General features: G+C 37.0%; 2 protein-coding genes across 2 annotated transcripts; both read right to left on the bottom strand.

Annotated features, from left to right (window-relative positions):
- Window positions 1-1,114: 1,114 nt before the first annotated feature.
- LOC147281656 (peptide transporter family protein) lies at window positions 1,115-3,540 on the bottom strand. Its single transcript, XM_086249169.1, has 5 exons — window positions 2,995-3,540; window positions 2,799-2,856; window positions 2,597-2,714; window positions 2,358-2,475; window positions 1,115-1,291 (listed from the first exon to the last, which is right to left on the bottom strand). The coding sequence occupies exons 1-5, from the start codon at window positions 3,538-3,540 to the stop codon at window positions 1,232-1,234; spliced, it is 900 nt and encodes a 299-aa protein (XP_086105295.1). The 3' UTR covers window positions 1,115-1,231.
- An 8,947-nt stretch (window positions 3,541-12,487) lies between these two features.
- On the bottom strand, window positions 12,488-16,666 carry LOC147281655 (Transducin/WD40 repeat-like superfamily protein). Its single transcript, XM_086246918.1, has 7 exons — window positions 14,833-16,666; window positions 14,575-14,665; window positions 14,256-14,413; window positions 13,976-14,027; window positions 13,784-13,863; window positions 13,581-13,677; window positions 12,488-13,491 (listed from the first exon to the last, which is right to left on the bottom strand). The coding sequence occupies exons 1-7, from the start codon at window positions 16,468-16,470 to the stop codon at window positions 12,764-12,766; spliced, it is 2,844 nt and encodes a 947-aa protein (XP_086103044.1). The 5' UTR covers window positions 16,471-16,666; the 3' UTR covers window positions 12,488-12,763.
- Between the last annotated feature and the right edge of the window lie 5,929 nt (window positions 16,667-22,595).

Here is a 22,595-nt window from a genome sequence, read left to right as displayed (position 1 = left end):
GATGAATTTGTATTGTAGTGAATGGACACTAGATACAAAGAATTCACTAGATGCAATGTAATACCATGAATTTCTTATATTAATACAACAATACAATGTAATATAATTAATGAATTTGTATTGTTAGTCAATGGTCTAGTGAATGAAACTTAATTGTTTTTGGTCGGAGGAGATTTTGAGTTATATTGTTAGTATATGTGACTTGTGAGCACGTCAAGCAGCACCAAGTGATGAGTGTTTGATCTTTTTGTTACAAAAGGAAAATTAAATTTCCTTACAGATTTGAAGAATATATATCCTATAGAAAATTTCGCACGGCATCATTAAAATATTAGTGGGGAAAAGAAAAAAGAAAAATGAAAAGAAGGGAGCTGAAGGCCAATTTAATGAAAGGCTTGTTGTTATATTAATCTTTAATCGTGGGGGGAGAAGATACCAGTTGAGGCATGAGGGAGTCTTTTGAGGACGCCTTTTCTTTTTGGTCCACAGCCACAGAGGCTCTGTTCAGTTCAGTCCAAGCTGCAGCAGTGTCTCTATAGCAATAAAATAAATTATTCTATACTCTTCATTTTATAAGGAAAACAAAAAAGTTTAAATATGATAACATAGTGTTGCATAAAGTGCATGAAACTATACCCACGAAAGACGAGAAATTATCATGTTTGATAGGTTTTATCATTAAAATGGTGTACTTAAATCATATTACTTTTCTACCAATGTCAGAAAAATCCATTAATGAAGGAACCGACAAATATACGAATAACGAATTAAACTAAGAATGTTTTGCAAAAAAAAAAAAAAAAAACCTCAGAATTCATTTCAAAGTGAATCATGAAAAGCTTTTGTTACAATTCGCTCTTCTAAAAGAATGATCCTCCCGCGTGAGTAGGACCAATAGCAATTTCCATCCATACTCATTATCACCAAGATCTGCAAACAGCAAAAACTAACAACACTTTCATGATTTGCATCACTGCACCATTAAAGGAAGAATCGACCTGAACACTGTTCTTGTTCCTAGATGAGTTTCTAACTTTCTACTTAGAAGGATTCAAGAATCACTTCAATGCCACACAGAGCCAAATTTAATTGCTCTCTGAAAGTGGGTCACAGTCTCACCTTTCGCAGTTGTGTGTATATGTTAAAAGAAAAGTGTACACAACAGGGTGATTCTCAATATGTAATTCAGATATACAGTATAGAATAAAAGCAGATGAGGACTGATAGTGGATCATTGGTATTGGTGGGCTTGACTTGCACCTGGTCGGTACTCTCCAATTCCTAGCAGGTCCTGCAAATATGTGAAGCTACATTATTGAAACTTGTTCAGCAGAGATGATTGTATCCAATGCCTACTAATATATAATGTCGATTCTAGACAAATGACATTATGACAAACAACAGACTCTCCCAAAAGGAAAAGAAATAATGGATCAGCATGAGAACAGGTATTGAAAATGGAAGTATACAAATGAATATCATTGGGTCAAATTATCACTTCTCTGGAGCAAAATACAAAATAATACAGGTTTACATCAATTAGGCAAGAGAGCCTACCTATGATAATTTATTCAAATTATCAAGCTTTTGATGTATGGGTTAGCAAATAAAGCCTGGTAGCACGTAAACAGATGGCACATGCATGGTTCTGACACTTTTAAACTAGATTATCTAGTACTAATGGTATGTAGTACTATCTTGTACTGTATTCCAAACCCGACAAGAAATCTGTGTTTTTGGTGGTCTTCCCAATGGAACCTCTAATTTTACCCTCACTAATGATCAAAGATTCAAAATACAATGAAAATCATATCTTCATTCTGCAAAGGTAGTTGAAACTTGAACGTGGATATTGCATTTGCCCTTGATAGACAAAATTATCAAACTCATGGCCGGCAGCCACTCCAAATTTTATGGGGTTCAGCAAAACCATTATTTCTGTGTTCTAGTCTATAAATCATGGAATTTAGGGCCAGAAACAACAATATGACGAGGTTGGACTGAAGTTGGTACAATTTAGGCCATTGCGGTTTGGCAGCTTTTTCCATCTTCTCCTAAAGTTCATAATAGGATCGAAAAACAGAACAATACTGAACAAACTGCCAATATATACCAATGAGATAAGGATCTAAATGAGCTGAGGTGATAGAAGCTAGCCTGAATTGGAACAGCAGATTACCATCAAATTTGGCTAAGCAGTAAGCCCTACTTGAAGAAAGCATACATTGTGTATCATTGTATCAATGCCATTTAAAGGAAGCAGCCAGAATGCATGTGAAAATGAAATCCAAAAGAAATATACACCAAGATATCAAATACCAACCAAAGCAATACAGAGAAGAAGAAAAAATATCTACCTGGCATGCTTTGTTTTTGGCCCTGGTCTCTGCTGTACTGGGAATATCATGATTTGGTTTTATGAATTTCTTCTCGCGCCGCTCACACGAGCCCCATCCATCTGAGAACCTACCACCCCTAGTGACAGGGGAAGGAGGAAAAATAGCAAAACTAGTAACCATAACAAAGTGTGAAACTGTGAAATGATTAGGAATTAGATTGCTATCTTATGCTAGTTCCCAAAATCCGAAATCCATACTGCATGTAAGCCCGAACCACGAATTCAGCGCGCTGAACATTGCGGTTCTCATCGAACTCAATGCTCTTGTCTTTGATCTCAAAAGAGAGATTGAAGTAAAATGATATCTTCCTCCAACCTGTACAACACACACACCCCATTTTACATCTAGCATTAATTACACGTTTGAAACAATTTCTTGAAAATCAGCAAAACCCTTTACCTGACTTTTTTATGAATGGATTCCCAGAAATCATAGTGTAATCGGTTCTCTCCAAAATCTGTCAATTGAAATGACACACACAAACACACACAACAATCAATTAGGTCAAAACCATCTGTGGAATCAAAATTTCCCAAATTGAATTCACCATTAACTTGAATTGAATTGAAAGAGCCAATGAAGTAATAATGTTTACCGCCATAGCTGCATTCTGATACTCCTTGAACAAAGAAACCGAAGGAAACATCCCGGACAAGCTATGCACAGAGCTATCCCTCTCATCTCTCTGCGGCGCGTAGCTCACAGGGCTAGAAAATCTCCCGATTCCCGGCGACAAATGCGTTTCCGGAGACGAATAGACCGGCGTGGTGGGCGAGCGCTGCACATTTCTGACTACGGCGAGAGGACTGGTCTCGCTAATTTCCGAAGAAGAGGTCCTCGCGATCTTCCTCGGCGGGTGGAAAGCCGAAGGCTCCTCTATGACCTCGCCGCCTTCCGCCGAGGAGGCGGAGTCGGCGGAGAAGGGGAGTAGAGGGGTCTTGAAGAGCTTTGGCGGCGGTGGAGAGGGGTTTGAGATTGGGGGGGCGCGAGGGTAATTTGGGTATTTGATTGCGAGGGGCTTGCGGGAGTAGGATTTGGATTTGGAGGAGTGTGAGGCTGCGGCGGAATCGATGACGGCCCACAAAGCGGCGTCGTCGAGATCCTTGTCGTCGGCGACGGCGTAGGTGTTCGGGGAGGCCATGTTTGAAGTGAAGGAGAAGATCTGGTTTGTGTTTCTGAGCGTGAAGAGGGAGATCAATAAAACGCGCGGGAATCCGGCTTTTCGAATTTAATTCAACGATGCTCTGCGGACCAGACTTGCATATCCTAATGAGGCCTAGCTTTAAGGCCCAGACACAAGCTGGAGGGTCACATAATACCCGGCCCAGTTTGCCTGATTAAAAGCTATAAATGCCAATGGGGCCGCCTTGAACAGGACCAATAATCATGCTCTCTCCTACTAATAATACAAGTTATTCTATTAATTATTTTTCATGCTTAAGTCTTGATGAATTTCTGATGGTAAGTATACTCTTGGATAAATTACAAAAAATGATTGTAATTAAAGAAGAAGAAACTAAAATCAAATTTTTTTCAATTTTGAAAAATTTATAAAGTTAAAAAATGAGGTCAATCGTGGTCCTTGGACTCACACAATTGATGGGTTGGACAACCGGTCTTGACGAACACCAACCTTTGCAAGCCTCTCTTGAGATGAGTGTTGACTAGAAAACGTCTTGAATGAGGCATCGTATAACATCTAAGATACGATTAATTAGTGCTATGGGCCTATGGCCGCATACAATTTATTTACTTTAAAAAATTGTAAATTTTATTTGAAATAAAAATATATGCCAGAATATACACATGGCGTGATTGCCCCATTTAAAAATCTCTCGCCTTGGCTACCCACTATTTTTTTTTTTTTTGGTACAAATTTAATTGTTATGGCTTTTCAAGTATCGAAGCAATAAACTAATTGAGTAGTTGGTATCAAAACGCACTTTATTCTTAAGGTATTTAAGGAATATATTATTGTGTTATGACTTATGAGTAAAACTTTAATCGTTTAAATTTAGGTATGAATAATTTTCTAGGTGTGAATAAATCATCTTTAAAATGTTTCTGAATCAAAAATTCGCATTCCTTGATATCCCTTATGCAATACTGCTCAAAATTTATCAATTAGTCTTGAGCAAAGAAACATTTATATCAATTTATACAGTTTAGAACACAACTGCCATAGTTTTAGGTGAGTTTGAACAGTACTAATACTATTACTATCTAACTATGTATTAAATCGTATAGTTCAACTTTAGTGGGACAAAAATATGCACAAACAACGCGTGTCATCATCACGCTGCATCTCTGAAAACCATTCGAATAACCAGAGTTTGTGATCATCCATCCTCACCCTTTGAAACGCCGCGTGGCGATTTGCTCGAAACGACGAAACGGAGTGTTGCAAGGTTCTACATCTTCGTCCCCAAATTCCTGAATCAGATCCAAATCGTCCTTCAGATTAACAGCTTCCGTGTTCGACGACTCCACCAGCACCTTCAATTCGTTGACCGGCCATTCGAAATCTCTGACCTCTTTCTTCTGCGACCTCATCGTCTCCGGAACCTTTTTTGCGCGGCTGAGCTTGGAAGAGACCTCGGAGAGCAGAGCGCAATCCAAGTAATCTTCGAGCTTCTTCGTCGTCGTCATTCTCAGTTTGGATTGCGAAGAGTTGTTGTGGCTAATTTGAACATCTTCCCTGCAACAAAATTAATTAACAAAGTTTCAATTAAAGACCTGAATGTATAGAAATTGTTTACGAATTTGAAAGCGGTGGGAGTACCTGGATGAGAAGGTTGAAGTCGGTGGCGGAGAGGAGGAAGGTCGAATGAGGCGTCTCTGAATGTCTTGGACAGTGGCCAGAGGACTCGATCTCCAAGTTTTGGTTCTCTTTCTCTCTGCCATTTTCGCGCGCGATGTTGGAGTTCAAAGCAAGTTTAACTGATTAATCACTTTTATAGTCCAGCCCAACCAAAATGGGCTCACATATATCAACTTGTTGCGGAGGAAGAAACAAAATGGGCCAAATTTCCGCATGCAGGTGGCCCACTTCAAGGATCAAGAACACTGGGCCTCCGCAACAATAGTAAAGCCCATTTTATTTATTAATTTTTTCAAAATTTTCAAAATTTCCCCCGGACAGTTTTGATAAAATAGTTTAAAAATTAGAAATTTGATGAGGCTCGAAATCTGTTTATGGCCATGCCGAGCTTTATACTCCTTCATTCGGAGGTTATAAACTTCCCGAAATCAAGGATTAAACCTCTTATTCATTTAACTGTTGAAGCAGTTAAGAGGGTTAAGTATTATCTGATCATTTAATGATCAACCAATATGGGCTCACAACCATGTAATTTAATTAACTCAAAAGTTAAATCTCAATTCGGCCCAATAACTAATTCAATTAAGGGAAAATTAGAGTTTAATCCTTAAAATATACTCTCTTTAGACTAAAACTTTATGACTTTTTTTCCTTAAAAAAAAACCCTTTGACCACTGCTACGTCAGATAAAAAAAAAAAGCCACGTCAGACAATAAAAAAAATGTCAAAATTGTCCTTACAGGGTAAGAAATCAGTTTTTTCACATGATATCATAATTTCCCTAAATTAAGGAGATTAACATCGTGTTATTTGAATTTAGTGGTATATACGTGTTTTTATTTTCCCCCCTCCCCCTATTAATTTCTCAAAAATGTGCAGTACTTCCATTTTAACTATTGCTTAGTTTATGATACATTGCTCTCGGTTTCTGAAAAAAAATTTTGTGATTCTTCTAATTTATGTTTTTGTTTGCTGTGAAATCATCATCTCCAACAACAATATTTGTTTGTTTGTAAGTATACCATAAAGAATCTACGTTTATATTCTTGCTTTTGGGTCAACTGTAGTTGGTACATTGTTAGTACATTTATGAGATTAATGCCATTTTTTTTTTCCGCGTGCAATTTGCAATGAAGGGTATTGTAGTTGGGAGGTGCTTGTAAAATGGTATTACTGATGGATTTCCAATTTTTTGGGCATACTACATCTATGGAGTGATATTCGAACGCTTACCAAGTCATACCCTAGAGTTTCTTAAGTCGTTTCTTAAGGCATCTTCAGTCGTTCTTTAGGGTATCTCAAGTCGTTCCTTAATAATTTCAGTTCGTAACTAGAGAGATTTTAAATGTTTATACCCTTAATGCATTTCAAATTGTACCTAGTAACATTTCAAGTAATGTTTTAACGCTTCTCAAGTCATATCTTAGAATTTTCTAAGTCTTTCCTTAAGACATACCTTAGAGTTTCTTCAGTCGTTCCATAAAGTATCCCAAGTCGTTCCTTAAGTATTTCAGTTCGTAACTCCAGAGATTTTAAATGGTTTATACCCTTGGTGCATTTAAAATTGTACCTAGTGACATTCCAAGTCATGTTTTGACGCTTCCCAAGTCATACCCTAAACTTTCTTAAGGTGTTCTTTAAGGCATCTCAAGTCGTTCATTACGGCATCCCAAATCGTTCCTTGAAAATTTCAGTTTGTACCTCAAGATATTTTAAATGTTTATACCCTTAGTGCATTTTAAATTGTACTTAGTAACATTTCAAGTCATACTTTGACGTCCCAAGTCATATTTTGACGTCCCAAGTCATACCCTAGAGTTTCTCAAGTTGTTCCTTAGGACATCTCAAGTCGTTCATTAACTCATCCCAAGTCGTTCCTTGAGAATTTCAGTTTGTACATTAAGATATTTAAAATATTTATACCCTTGATGCATTTCAAATTGTACCTAGTGACATCCCAAGGCATGTTTAGACGCTTCCCAAGTCATACCTTAAAGTTTTTAAAGTTGTTCCTTAGGGCATCCCAAATCGTTCGTTGAAAATTTCAATTCGCAACTCAAGAGATTTTAAAATTTTTATACCCTTGGTGCATTTCAAATTGTACCTAGTGACATTCCAAGTCATGATTTGATGCTTCTCAAGTCGTTCCTTAAGGCATCTTAAGTCGTTCCTTAAGGTATCTCAAGTCATTCCTTAGAACATCTCAACTCGTTCCTTTAAAATTTCAGTTCGCAGTACGAGGTATTTTAAATATTTATACCCTTAATAAATTTCAAATTGTACCTAGTGACATTCCAAATAATGTTTTGACGTTTCCCAAGTCATACCTAAGAATTTCTCAAGTCGTTCATTAAGGTATCTTAAGTCGTTCCTTGAGAATTTCAATTCGTACCTCGAAGAATTTTAAATGTATATACCTTTGGTGCATTTCAAATTATACCCAATGACATTCCAAGTCATGTTTTGACGCTTCCGAAGTCATACCCTATAATTTCTCAAGTCGTTCATTCAGGCATCTCAAATCGTTCCTTACGGCATCCCAAATTGTTTATTTAGAATTTTAGTTCGTATCTCGAGAGATTTTGAATGTTTATACCTTTGGAACATTTCAAATTGTATTTAGTGACATTCCAAGTCAGGTTTTGACGCTACCCAAGTCATATCTTAGAGTTTCTCAAGTTGTTCTTTAGGGCATCTACAGTTGTTCCTTAAGGCATTTCAAGTCATTTGTTAAAATTTTCGAATCGTAACTCGAGAGATTTTAAATGTTTATACCCTTGATGCATTTCAAATTGTACTTAGTGACATTCTAAGTCATGATTTGACGCTTTCCAATTAATACACTAGAGTTTCTCAAGTCGTTCCTTAGGGCATCCAAAGTCGTTCTATGAGAATTTTAGTTCGTACTCGAGATATTTTAAATGTTTATACCATTGATGCATTTCAAATTGTACCTACTGACATTCCAAGTCATGTTTTGATGTTTCCCAAGTCATGTTTTGATGCTTTCCAAGTCATACCCTAGAGTTTTTAAAGTCGTTTCTTAGGGCATCTTAAGTCGTTCCTTTAGAATTTCAATTCGTATCTCAAAGTATTTTAAATGTTTATATCATTTGTACATTTCAAATTATACCTAGCGGCATTCAAAGTCATGTTTTGACGCTTCCCAAGTCATACCTTAGAGTTTCTCAAGTCGTTTCTTAAGGCATCTCAAGTTGTTCCTTAGATCAAGTCGTTCCTTAGAGCATCTCATGTCGTTCCAAGAGAATTTGAGTTCGTACCTCGAGGGATTTTATATGTATATACCTTTGATGCATTTTAAATTGTATTTAGTGACATTCTAAGTCATGATTTGACCTTTCCCAAGTCATAGCCTATAGTCTCTCAAGTCGTTCCTTAGGGCATCTCAAGTCGTTCTGTGAGAATTTTAGTTCGTAATTCGAGGTATTTTAAATGTTTATACCCTTGGTGCATTTTAAATTGTATCTAGTTACATTCCAAGCCATGTTTTGTTGCTTCCCAAGTCATACCCTAGAGTTTTGCAAGTCGTTCCTTAGAGCACCTCAAGTCGTTCCTTAGGGCATCTCAAGTCGTTCCTTTAGAATTTCAGTTCGTAAATCTAGGTATTTTAAATGTTTATACCCTTGGTGCATTTCAAATTGTACCTAGTAACAATCCAAGTCATGTTTTGTTGCTTCCCAAGTCATACCCTAGAGTTTTTCAAGTCGTTTCTTAGGACACCTTAAGTCGTTCCTTAGGGCATTTCAAGTCGTTCTTTTAGAATTTAAGTTCGTAACTCGAGGTATTTTAAATGTTTATACCTTTGGTGCATTTCAAATTGTTTCTAGTGGCATTCCAAGTTATGTTTTAACGTTTTCTAAGTCATACCTTAGAGTTTTTTAAGTCGTTCCTTAGGCCATGTCAAATCGTTCCTTAGAACATCTCAAGTCGTTCTTTAGGGCATTCCAAGTCGTTCTTTAAAAATTTTAGTTCGTACCTCGAGGTATTTTAAATGTTTATACCCTTTTTGCATTTCAAATTGTACCTAGTGACATTCCAAGTCATGTTTTGACACTTCCCAAGTCATAACCTAGAGTATCTCAAGTCGTTCTTAAGGGCATCTCAAGCCGTTATTTAGGACATCCCAAGTTTTTTCTTAAAAATTTCAGTTTGTACCTCGAGGTATTTTAAATGTTTATACCCTTTGTGCATTTCAAATTGTACCTAGTGACATTCCAATTGATGTTTCATACCCTAGAGTTTCTCAAGTCGTTCCTTAGAGCATCTGAAGTCGTTCCTTAGGGCCTCTCATGTATGTCCTTTAGAATTTCAATTCATCCACAAATTCAATTGAACCCCCAAATCGGCTTACACTTATACTTTAGAAAAACACTAAATTCGGTATAATTAACAACCAAAAATTCGTCTTTGCAATAACAATGGTTTAAAAAAAATATATTCAAACCTTCACTGCTCGCCCTGATTCTCTTTTCAGACCCATGCCCAAGCTTCTGCAGATGATCCAACATATATGAAAATGATGTGCCAATTGTGTTTGGTACTTATACCTGGCTTCAAACTATGATTAATGAATTCAATATTGAAAACTCACTCCCATAAACGAGATACACTACCTATAAAATGTGGAACGACAAATTTCAGGTGGATTGGGGTGTTCTAAGGTCAACATATTGTGTAAAAATTAGAAACTAATAGACCTTTTTTATTTGACATGGAATGCTTACTGTAACATTGGATTTCATTTAGAATTTTAAAACGCATAAGGTTTTAGTCTGTATAACTTGAAATTGAAGGACCGGTTTGGAAGTCTCCCTTCAATTAATTATATATATAGGCCATCAAAATTTGAGAAAGGTTAACAAAGACCAAAATGAAAACTTTGTAGTTGACCCTCAAACAAGTGGAGGGTACCAAATTGAAATTATATATTGAATATCAACTAACAGGCAATTAATTACACAAGTGAGATTTATAGGAGTAGCACAAGCATGTGTCTACTGCATGTTTCTGTCATTTGAAATAATAGACATACAAGCATATAGTCTATGATTTGACGTTTCCCAAGTCATAGCCTATAGTCTCTCAAGTCGTTCCTTAGGGCATCTCAAGTCGTTCTGTGAGAATTTTAGTTCGTAATTCGAGGTATTTTAAATGTTTATACCCTTGGTGCATTTTAAATTGTATCTAGTTACATTCCAAGTCATGTTTTATTGCTTCCCAATTCATATCCTAGAGTTTTTCAAGTCGTTCATTAGGGCACCTCAAGTCGTTCATTAGGGCATCCCAAGTCGTTCCTTTATAATTTCAGTTTGTAACTCGAGGGATTTTAAATTGTTTATACTCTTGGTGCATTTTAAATTGTACCTACTGATATTTCAAGTCATGTTTTGACACTTCTCAAGTCATACCCTAGAGTTTCTCAAGTCGTTCCTTAAGGCCTCTCAAGTCGTTCCTTAGAGCATCCTATATCGTTACAAGAGAATTTGAGTTCGTATCTCGAGGGATTTTAAATGTTCATACCCTTGATGCATTTGAAATTGTATCTAGTGACATTTCAAGTCATGATTTGACGCTTCCCAAGTCATAGCCTATAGTTTATCAAGTCGTTCCTTAAAGCATCCCAAGTCGTTCTATGAGAATTTTAGTTTGTAACTTAAGGTATTTTAAATGTTTATACTCTTTGTGCATTTTAAATTGTATCTAGTGACATTCCAAGTCATGTTTTGTTGCTTCCCAAGTCATACCCTAGAGTTTTGCAAGTCGTTCCTTAGAGCACCTCAAGTCGTTCCTTAGAACATCTCAAGTCGTTGCTTTAGAATTTCAGTTCGTAAATCTAGGTATTTTAAATGTTTATACCCTTGGTGCATTTCAAATTGTACTTAGTGACATTCCAAGTCATGTTTTGTTACTTCCCAAGTCATACTCAAGAGTTTTTCAAGTCGTTCCTTAGGACACCTCAAGTCGTTCCTTAGGGCATTTCAAGTCGTTCTTTAGGGCATTTCAAGTCGTTCTTTTAGAATTTAAGTTCGTAACTCAAGGTATTTTAAATGTTTATACCTTTGGTGCATTTCAAATTGTTTCTAGTGGCATTCCAAGTCATGTTTTAACGTTTTCCAAGTTATACCTTAGAGTTTTTTAAGTTGTTCCTTAGGGCATATCAAATCGTTCCTTAGAGCATCTCAAGTCGTTCTTTAGGGCATTCTAAGTCGTTCCTTAAAAATTTTAGTTCGTACCTCGAGGTATTTTAAATGTTTATACCTTTTGTGCATTTCAAATTGTACCTAGTGACACTCCAAGTCATGTTTTGACGCTTCCCAAGTCATAACCTAGAGTATCTCAAGTCGTTCTTAAGGGCATCTCAAACCGTTCTTTAGGACATCCCAAGTCTTTCCTTAAAAATTTCAGTTTGTATCTCGAGGTATTTTAAATGTTTATACCCTTTCTGCATTTCAAATTGTACCTAGTGACATTCTAATTCATGTTTCATACACTAGAGTTTCTCAAGTCGTTCCTTAGAGCATCTGAAGTCGTTCCTTAGGGCATCCCATGTATGTCTTTTAGAATTTCAGTTCATCCACAAATTCAATTGAACCCCCAAATCGGCTTACACTTATACTTTAGAAAAACACTAAATTCGGTATAATTAATAACCAAAAATTTGTCTTTGCAATAACAATGGTTTAAAAAAAAAATTATTCAAACCTTCACTGCTCGCCCTAATTCTCTTTTCGGACCCATGCCCAAGCCTCTGCAGATGATCCAACATATATGAAAATGATGTGCCAATTGTGTTTGGTACTTACCTGGCTTCAAACTATGATTAATGAATTCAATATTGAAAACTCACTCCCATAAACGAGATACACTACCCATAAAATGTGGAACGAAAAATTTCAGGTGGATTGGCCTGGGGTGTTCTGAGGTCAACATATTGTGTAAAAATTAGAAACTAATAGACCTTTTTTATTTGACATGGAATGCTTACTGTAACATTGGATTTTATTTAGAATTTTAAAACGCATAAAGTTTTAGTCTGTATAACTTGAAATTGAAGTTTTGGAAGTCTCCCTTCAATTAATTATATATATAGGCCATCAAAATTTGAAAAAGGTTAACAAAGACCAAAATGAAAACTTTGTAGTTGGACCCTCAAACAAGTGGAGGGTACCAAATTGAAATTCTATATTGAATATAAACTAACAGGTAATTAATTACACAAGTGAGATTTATAGGAGTAGCACAAGCATGTGTCTACTGCATGTTTCTGTCATTTGAAATAATAGACATACAAGCATATCCATTGGTTGTAATTTACAAAACTCTCTGAGGATGAGCAATTAGCTAGCATTCACATTTACAAATAATACCATCCCTGCAGTTTGATTTCACTGCAACAGGCTCTGACTCCTCGTAGTGTACAAACTATATTTATCCATGACACAAATGATGTTCTTCTAGGACAAAATTTGTTTCCATAAAAGTGAGAATGATCCTATCTTTTGCAGGGTCTCAAAAAACCAAATTATGTAGGGCCTCCAAAGATATTGCTCTGCACCCTTCGCGGTAGCCCAAAATTTTGATATGCCCTGATCTCACCTTCCAGAGTGGCTGTGACAATGACCAAGCCCCAAGCTGTTGTTTGCGTTGTTTGGCTGGCATTGTTATTGCCACTGTCAAACCAGGACCAAGAGGAAGACCAAGATGATGTGGATGCACTGCCGGCAGAGATAGAGGGTGAGTCACCACCATACCGAATAGAGGAAGGGTCTAAAGTCGAATTGAATGACTCACCAATCCCGGAGTCTGTTCGAGAAATTTGAGCGGGATCGGGGTCTTCAGGTGGGGGAGTTGAAGGTGTCTCCACTGCTGCTGCATTAGCATTAGTATTAATGTTTTTCTTTGGAAGAGGTGGCAACATTCTCTTGCTTGCACCTGCTGATTCTTCGTGATTAGACGATACACTTCCTGAATGTGGCTGCGTAAAGCGCTTTGAGTTCTTCTTATTAGATTGCACTGGCATAGTTGGAGGGTCACCCTTTACGGTACCAGGCCATGGGATTGCTACTGAAACATCTTTACACTGAAAATGTTCATGAGAACCGGCGTTCACCACGCTTTTTTTTCCATTGCCCGAAAGTCGGGGCTCTTCACGCCTCCAAACATATACTTGAGAATCTTCACTAGCACATACCACATACTTCCCATTTTGACTGAATGAAGCTCCAATTTGGCTGCTTGTGTTTCGGAAACCTATTATCAGTTTTCAAATTCAGTATTCTTGACCTGTAAATTGTAAGGAGGAAGCGAAATGGTCTGAGGATTAGATGGGATATATATACCTCTAAACTTATGAGTGACAGTTGTACAACCATCCACAATCCGAATCCGGGAATCAGCAGAGGTAACAAGCATTTCTGATGGGTTTATTGGCGAAAACTGTGCATTTCAAGAGAACAAAGGAGGTAACAAGTACTTCAGGTCAGATGAATTTATGAGCTTGCTCAAAGTTGATTAAATAGAGAGCAATGTACTGTTACATTACCTGGAAACCTGTAATTTTTTTCGCTTGATTCTTCTTCTTGTTTTGAATATCAATCTGACTATGCTGACTTAATTTGCTATCTGAATTACGAAACAAAATGAGCCTTATCATAGACTGTCTGTATGAATAATTTCAAAACTAGAATAAAGTTATAGGGGTTTCATATTAATGCATTAGAAGAGCAACTCATACCTTCTGTACTGTACATGTGAACGTTTCCTTTGTGTGAACCAACGATGGCAGCCTACAGTTATGAAAAGGTAAACCATCATCACTACAGGGATAAAACAGTCTAAACAAGATCAATTGAAATCATGATAAAGTTTTCTAAGTTGATTCAACTTGACTAATTTGAGATTTTTTGTAAAAATTATAAGCATGTTGAAGAGTACATGAAACCGGGGGAAAAAAAACAATATATCTGAAAACCAATATATATATATATATATGTATATATATAATGGAGCTGGACCTGGCCATCTGGAGTGTAGCAAACAGCAGTGACCATTTCATGAAGATCAGTCCAGTCCACGACTTGTCGAACAGGTATGTTCCATATTCGAATCTTTGCATCAAGTGAGCCACTGATAAAATAATCATCATTCAAAGGATTGAACTGTATGCAAGTTACTGCCAAACCAAACCAGTAGTATCCCAGTCAAAACTCAAGAAACAAATTAAGGAACAACATAAAATATATGTATATACATATATGCTGCATTATATTATAGTGTGAAACCAAGCATATGCACAGCAGCTAAACATTATTGGTTTATACATGGATATCTTACCATAATCATTGTGGGCAAACAACTTTAAACATGTCTGTGTCTCTATATCCCATAATCTAACAGTTTTGTCCATTGAAGATGAAAGTAGTTGCTGCAAATCCATCAAAAAAATTAACCCACCTCCTACATTAAATCAGTATGTATATGCATTCAAATTTGAATTTCTAAAGAAGGCCAAAGCTTCAAATTAATTATAAGCTATAACTGAATTTCTCATGATGGCAATAAAGATTAGCAAATTATATAAATCCTAATTACCTGAGATCTGGACCAGGACAGGTCCAAAACAGCATCCAAATGACCTTCGAAAGAGCAGACGGGTTTTTCGGACAAGGAGAAGACAGTTTCGGGCACATGGACATAGTCGGGGATGGGATTGGTTTTTCTAGCAGAACCTCCCTTCCCCTTCTTCTTCTTCTCACCAGGCGTCACCGAACTCTCCGAAATCGACGGCGATCGATCCGGAGACGGACAAAACGACGGATGAAGCGGCGTCGAATTACCTTCCAACGACATAATCTCACACTCTTGAACTTCCCAAACGTGAATAATCCGATCCTCTCCCGCACTAGCAAGAAACCTCGCGTCGAAGCTGAACTTGATGCTCCAAATCGAGCCCTCATGAGCTTGAATCTCTTGGCACAAATGCAATGCCGAGAGCTCCTTATACGACTTCCCGGAATGCCTAACTTTAATCCACTCCGACGAACCACCGCCGGCGGCGGAGTTCTTGCTCTTCTGGTCCGGCGACGGAAGAGGCGGCAGATGAGCCTCCCTTTCTTTCTCCCCAATCAAAACACTCACAGCGGTTCCCACACCCTTTATGCTGTTCTTCAACAACGAAACCCCTTTTCTCTTGCTCATCATCCTCAGGCTCTTGGACACAAACGAATTGGCTGCGCCCAACTTCCTGGGACTCCCGCCTTCGCTCGAAACGTTTTGGCGCCGCATCACCTCTTTCACCACCGGAGAATATCCAACGCATTTTTCGAACTCGTCGATCGTCAATTGCTTCCCCGTTTGGAGATCGCTGAACTTGTTCCAACACCCGTCTTGATCGTACTCGTTCACGATGAACTCAGTTCCCGTGTCCAGGTTTTTGATCAAGAAGAAAGCGCCTATCGAATTGTTCGTGAAGTCGACGGAGTTTCCCACGTTGGCGTGCCGGACTGACCTTCCGGCCGCTCCCCCGGCATCGATCGCCGGTGACGCTCTGACCGCTTCAGTGTACGGACATATTCTAGAGCGGGCCGCAGCTATGGCGGAGTTTGTCCTCGTGATGCGTTGCTTCGAGACCGTTCCGATTACCTCCTCTTTCCTCCGCTTGTCGGCCGAGAAGGCCTCTATTTCTCCCTCTGAGCGCGACCGTACCAGCACTACCGGAACCACGGACTCGGGCTCCGGCTCCGGCTCCGGCTCCGGCTCTGGCTCGGGGACTGGTATGTCTTCCCTGGAGCGAGTAGGAGTCCGCGCGACGACGCCGTTTGTGGTCTTGTTCGAAATGAGGCTTTTAAAGCTTGTAATCTGTTTGAAGCTGGTGAGCTGGTCTTTTCCGCCGCCGGCCAGGCCCATGCCCTGTAGCAACCGCTTCCGGCGTTCGCTGATGGAGGCCGGCGCCGCCATCCAGATGTTATAGTCTGGCGACATTGGAGCGATGGAGGGCGTCGACGCCACCGTGAAGCCTCGCAAATCGACGTCGTTTCGGACGGAGGAGGCGCAGGAGGCAAAGGACATGCGACTGTCGTCGAAGTTAACGTCGTCGTCCGAGGACGAGGCCTCGAGGTCAAGTGGCGCGGCGGAGGAGGCGCGTTCGTAGGACTCAAAGAACCGGTCGTCGTCGGCGTCCCGGAGGCCGTCCCAGTTCATCGTCAACGTCCTCTTGCGTTCCATGATCATGGTGCATTTGGCAAATTAAGATCGAGCTTAGCTTAATTAATTAGCTCTTGTTCTGAACAATAAACGTTGAATTGAATTTTTTGTGTGAATTGATATTGTTTGGTTTGAGAGAAAGTGGAAGAGAGAAAAAAGAGGGGAGGGGGGTGTTTGGTAGTTAATTACGGTTATGCAGGGAAAGAGAAAGAGTCAAGGGGAAGCTTTTTATTAGTGATTCGTTCGTTATTATGTTGCATTATAATAATGGATTTGGAGGGAATGTTCTTATTATAATAATGGATAAGTATTGCATTTTCCATGTACCCGTCGTGCGACCTCATCGCGTTAGCCACTCGTTTCTTGCCACGTCAGCAATTGGAATTCATTGCTGGACCTCATCATCCTAAGAAGCCCAAACACAACCGGGTTTTGGGAACTGTGGGAACACGGATACAGATAGCCCATCTTTCCTATACTTGGGCATTGTGTGGCCCATTTAAGATTCAATATTGAGTAGGGATGAGTTCGGTTCGGATCGGATCGGATCGGTTAGAATCGTCGATAACCTGGCTGCCACAACTGAAACGGAACCTAAATTTTTCTAGCTTAAAACATCGGTGATCGACTAGTCCGCACGCAATGTAAGAGTTTGACTCTCACTGTTTTCCGTTAACATGAATTCAAATTTGTTCTATTGTTAATATGTACTTTTTTTTGTTATTTAAATGAGAGATTTCAACTTAAAGATCTCTAATATTATGAAAAAAAAAAAAATAACACTAAATCAATAATTAATTAATATAGAAAAAGAGCATGTTTTGTGTAAAAAAAAATAATACATGTATGTATACAAGAAATGAGACAAAGTACTGAAGATGATTAATACCATATGGGAATGCGCTTTCTTTATTCTTATTATCCTCTTGTGTCGCTTTTCATTCGTCTGTAATGCCAATAAAATAAGCCAAGACCATATGCAGGAATATATAAACACATAGGGAAACAACATGGGATTTTGATTCATCAAAGATTTATGGGCTTCATGGGAAACAACATAGTAGTAGATCCCATGTCTATAAATTGATTAACTATTTGGCACTTGATTAGTAGATGAGATTCTTGAGAAGTCTCATGATGATGGACATGGGAGCATGTTTGCCTTTCTTGGAAATACAAAACTAAGTCTGATATATTATACCAAACGGAAATTTAACCCTAAACCCAAATAGTAATACTGTAATAGAGATTGTTTTTATAACCCAATTTTTCAAAATTTACTTTTATATCCCTTTTGCCACATGAAAAGTCAAAAATACTCTTCTATATACCAAATTAAGAGAAATTGTACCAGCAGATGGAGGAGATACGCTTGATTTGAGGCCTCCCACATCCCCACTTTGTTTATGAACAAAACCCAATTAATTAATGACCATTAAAATGTCAAAGTTAGCTTTGTGCAGCTATATGTGTAACATATACTACCATGCATAAACAAATGAGTTCATTAATGTTGGTCCACTGTTTGTATATATAATACTACATTAAATGATTGTTAATTGCGGTTATTCTATAACAAAAATTACATCGATCTGGATTTCTTTCATAGTGGCTCACATCACATGCCAACTAATTCATGACTTCTTTTCTTCCCTTCAGCTATCTTTCTCAGATTGACATGGAATAATTATCACATGCATATTTGTTCTTCAAATAACCCATACAAATCCTTTAAAAATTAAACCTATTTATATCTATTTAATTCGATATTTATATATTACAACATTAATTAATATTGAGTAAAAATGAACTGATCATCTAAAACAAATTGATTTTGTCTTTTTCCCGGTGGAGAGTACCCAAACACGCCACCTGAAAATCAACTGTGCTTAACGATAAAATTTAGCTTCTTTCTTTCTCCATATATGGGACCATACGACATGGAATCCAAAGAAGCTAGTAGTACGTCTTCGTCTAAGCGTAACCCGCAAGAAAATTAAAGTAGTTCTTCAAAAAGATCAAAACAATGAAACTGAAAATCTTTAAGAAACTTTATTATTGTTATTCATGAATCACATATTCACATGATTACGAGTAGTCTCAGAGAATCCTCCATCCTCTTAATTTCTTTAGAAGACAGAATATTAACACTTTGAGTACAAAAGAAGAACCTATCTCTATCTATAGCTACATGTCTCTATGCGTACGTGCTCTTTTTCTTGCTCTGTACTTCATCTCTGAGATCTTTTTGCAACTTTACACCGTGTTCTGGGTTTCAGTACAATTTCGATCAGTACTACTCCTCCGTGCGACCCCCAGAACAACTCAACCAAGATCTCTCTCAAAAACCCAACAAATTCAAAAATATATATAATTAAAAAAAGAGAGAAAATATCCTAATTAATTAATTAACTTGCCACGTTCGATCGACGGTCGATCATGATCATGGGTAATTGGCCACATCAGCAGAACCCGGTTCGGCTGGAGCGGCCGGCGGTTTGGCTTTCTTGATCTTGCCGTACAAATTTGGAATGCAAGGCTGCCAAAACATTGCCTGGAGTTGTTCTTCCGTAAAATCAACGACCGTGACCGATGGCGACTGCGATGGCGATTCTTTTCTCTTTCCCAGGGGCACTTTGGGCGCCGGCGGGCACTGTGTGGGAACCGGGATTCTGTGCTCCAAAGACGTCGGCGTTTTGAAACCGTCGTTTTCGTCGTCCATGATGTCGTCGTTCTCTGCCAGCTCGTTGGATGTCAGTCCCTCCAGTGTCGAAGACGGCGACGTTTTGTGTTCTTTGGAATTCGGAATGTCGATAACGTCTGGAATAATCTCGGAGGATCTTTGACCGTCTTCTTTCTCGGGTTCTTGATTATGATGATGTTGATCGCGAAGCTCGTCATCGTGATGATGATGAGGAGTCGAATTGTGGCCGTGATCATGAATATCTGAGGGCGTGGCTGCCATCTGATTCTTCAGAAGGTCGAATTGGATCGGGACGACGTCGTTTGAATCCATGAAGAAGAGACGGAGGAAGAGATGGGAATTGAATTGAATTGGTGGTGGTGGGAATGGGAATGGGAATGAGAGAAGGCTGATGAGAGAGAGAGAGAGAGAGAGAGAGAGAGGAGTGGTGGTAATTATAGGGATGGAAGAAGCCACATGAGAATATGGAATATAATGATCAAATTCGCCTTCTGAAATTTCCTAATTCTACAGGGATTTATATATTTATAGACTACTTTTAGAGAGAGAGAGAGAGAGAGAGAGAGAGAGAGAGATGAAACGGTTTTAACTGAACAAGATCGAGTCTTGGGAGAGAGCTAAGGCGCGCAGCTGCTTGTGTTTATGTGTGCATCGGATCCTTCAACAAGAGGGATTCAAAGCCTCCACCAACCCAACTAACTCTTTCTTTCTTGCTCTCGGAATAGAAATGAGAATTTGAGACTTTTTTTTTTTCTTTTTCTGAATTCTGATGAGGAGAAATTGAGAATTTAGTACATATATTTCTTGTTTTGTGAGAATTTTAGTGAGTCAGTACATCTGTGTTTGAGCATACTACGCTTTTCTTTTCTGATCTCTAAGAACTTTTAATGCATCTATGCACGTGGTTTGTTACATGGGGACCACAAGGCTTATATCTTCGATCTCGTGATATTTTCGAACATAATTTATATGTGCCTAAAATTAATCTCTACATGCTTTGTTCATCTACCAAGCAATAATCAAATAAAATAAAGTTTTATTTATCGTATTTAGCCATTTGCAATCTATTTCAAAGGGATTCGAGACTTTATGTTGTGTGAGATATTCTGCGAAGGTATTTGAATTTTTATTGGTTTAAATTTTAATTGTATAATTTAAATTTAAAAATTTGTATAATTTCACTCACACTTAAAAAGTGCATGAATCTATTTATTATTATTATTAAATAATAAATACATAAGTAAATTAAAAGTCAAACATAACAAATATTATGAATCAATCAGAAATAAATATGTCTGATAATAATCAAATTATGGTAGGAGTTTTTTTTTTTTTTGGCCAAGTAAATTATGGTAGGAGTTGATTATTAATAATGTGTTCATTAGTCTTCCATAATGATCGATAATGATAATGTGATACAAGTAAGTTTATTCAAATGAATTTGTATACATCCCCACTTTTTTATTTTGGGGTTTCTACGTTTCCTTTTCTCAATTCTAAATTTTAATCCTTGTCACCTCATGATTATATTTCGTTTAGACTCCCAATTAAATACCACTTCTTAATAGTATCATTGGGTCTTCTAAACATAAAATCGCGCTTAATTAAACCTTTTTTCTTTGTTCTTAAATTCCCTTTGGAATTTGCCAGTAATTAGGCATCCATGAGTACTGAGAGTCCTAGATAGCTAGGGGTGGTTGGAACCACCAACTAATTACAAAGTGAGTAATAATTAATAATACCATCTACTCTACCACCTATCGTTTGCTACCATCTAAGTTATTTATTTTAAAAATTTTTAAATTAAATATTTGTCGTTAATAATCAATTTATATTAAGATAAAATTGTAAATTAATAATTGATTAAATTGTTAGAGTTAAAAATTAAAAAGTTGGGTTCAAATAGCGGCACCCTTTAATTTATCAATGCAACCATCCACATGATTGAATTGCTACTCCATATCCATATATATATATTACCAATTATTATGTGACATTTACCAGTATGGTCTGCATCAATACGACCAAGGAATTAAATTTCAAAATTTTCGGCGAAATTTTGTCTAAAATTTCGTTTTTTTTAGGGTGTCGAAATCGAAACACATGTTTAATAATTTTTTGGGAAAATTTCACCGAAATTTTCGAAATTTCGCCAAAATTTATCAAAATTATCGAAATTTTCATATTTTTTATTTTCTTCAACTTCAAAAATTCACCAAAAATAGCTCGAGACTCCAAATAATTCACCGAAAAATTATACGAACTCGTATTGATGAGTACTAATTTCCTATAATCTCAAAATAGTCAAATTGCTTTCAAAAAAATTATGAAAATCCTATTCTTATTATTTAATTCTGAAAAAAATAATAATAGTCAAATTCTTGAATTTTCATTCTAAAATTCATTTCCACACAACTAAGCTCTAGAACCACAACCAAAGATCTAAGTTAGTTAAAATAAATTTAAAGAAATTTCTAATTCCTTTAAACAAACCTTAAAACAAATTTGAAAAATTTAAGTAACAAAATTACCATAAGCCAAAATTTGGGTTGTTACAATTAGTGAAGACAAAGCTTGGCTAAGTAAGAGACACGGGAAAAAAGGAAGGACAGATAAAAAATAAAATAAAAACTGAAGAGAGAGGCAAGGGGAAAAAAAGTATAGAAAGAAAAAAAATGAAGGGGGGTTTAGGGCCTTTGGGCAATTGGCAAGAAGAAAAAAAGTTTGAGATTTCTTTTAGTTATTTTAAATCTTAAACTTTAATACATTTCTATATAAAAAAATAATTAAAAGTATCCTAAAGGGCTTAAAACCTAATATCCTAAAAAATATAGAGTATATAGTGTTTAATGTATAGATTATAGAGTATAAAGAGTATTAGGGTATATAGAATATATAGAGTATTAGGGTTTAGATTTTAGTGTATAATTAAATTATACAGTATAAAGAATATACTAATTTTGTTTATTCATTATACTAATTTTATTTAACAGTATTTGCTCCAGCGCGCATTATATTCACCTTATATCACATGAAACCTACTATATAATTTGATTTCTTCAATGTTTTTTATCAATTTAGTAGATAATATGTTAAATAAATATATGGTAAAGTTTCATTTAAAATTTTCGTATTTTGATAGCAATTTCCATCATTTTCATCTAATTTCTGTCGAAATTTAAAAATCTTCGAAATTTCCTCGAAAATCGAAATTTTATTCCTTAAATACGACCAACTTTTGGAAATTAGGGCAAATTTGATCAGACCACCCACATCTTCATGCATGTGGATCTATGTACAAATTTACCAAATTGTGCATGCAGCACCAAAAATCATGACCATCCATAGGTACTGGTCATATTGGTTAACTTATTACTTTCAGTCTCCATAAATATGAAGTAATTACATTATTTAGCTAGCTAGTGAGATTATTAATAGGGTAGTGGGT

This window comes from Dryas octopetala, chromosome 6 (assembly GCF_963921425.1).
Source record: "Dryas octopetala chromosome 6, drDryOcto1.1, whole genome shotgun sequence".
Taxonomy (NCBI): domain Eukaryota; kingdom Viridiplantae; phylum Streptophyta; class Magnoliopsida; order Rosales; family Rosaceae; genus Dryas; species Dryas octopetala.
The sequence above is the reverse complement of the archived record's forward strand: the minus strand, read 5'-3'. Positions and strand labels throughout refer to the sequence as shown.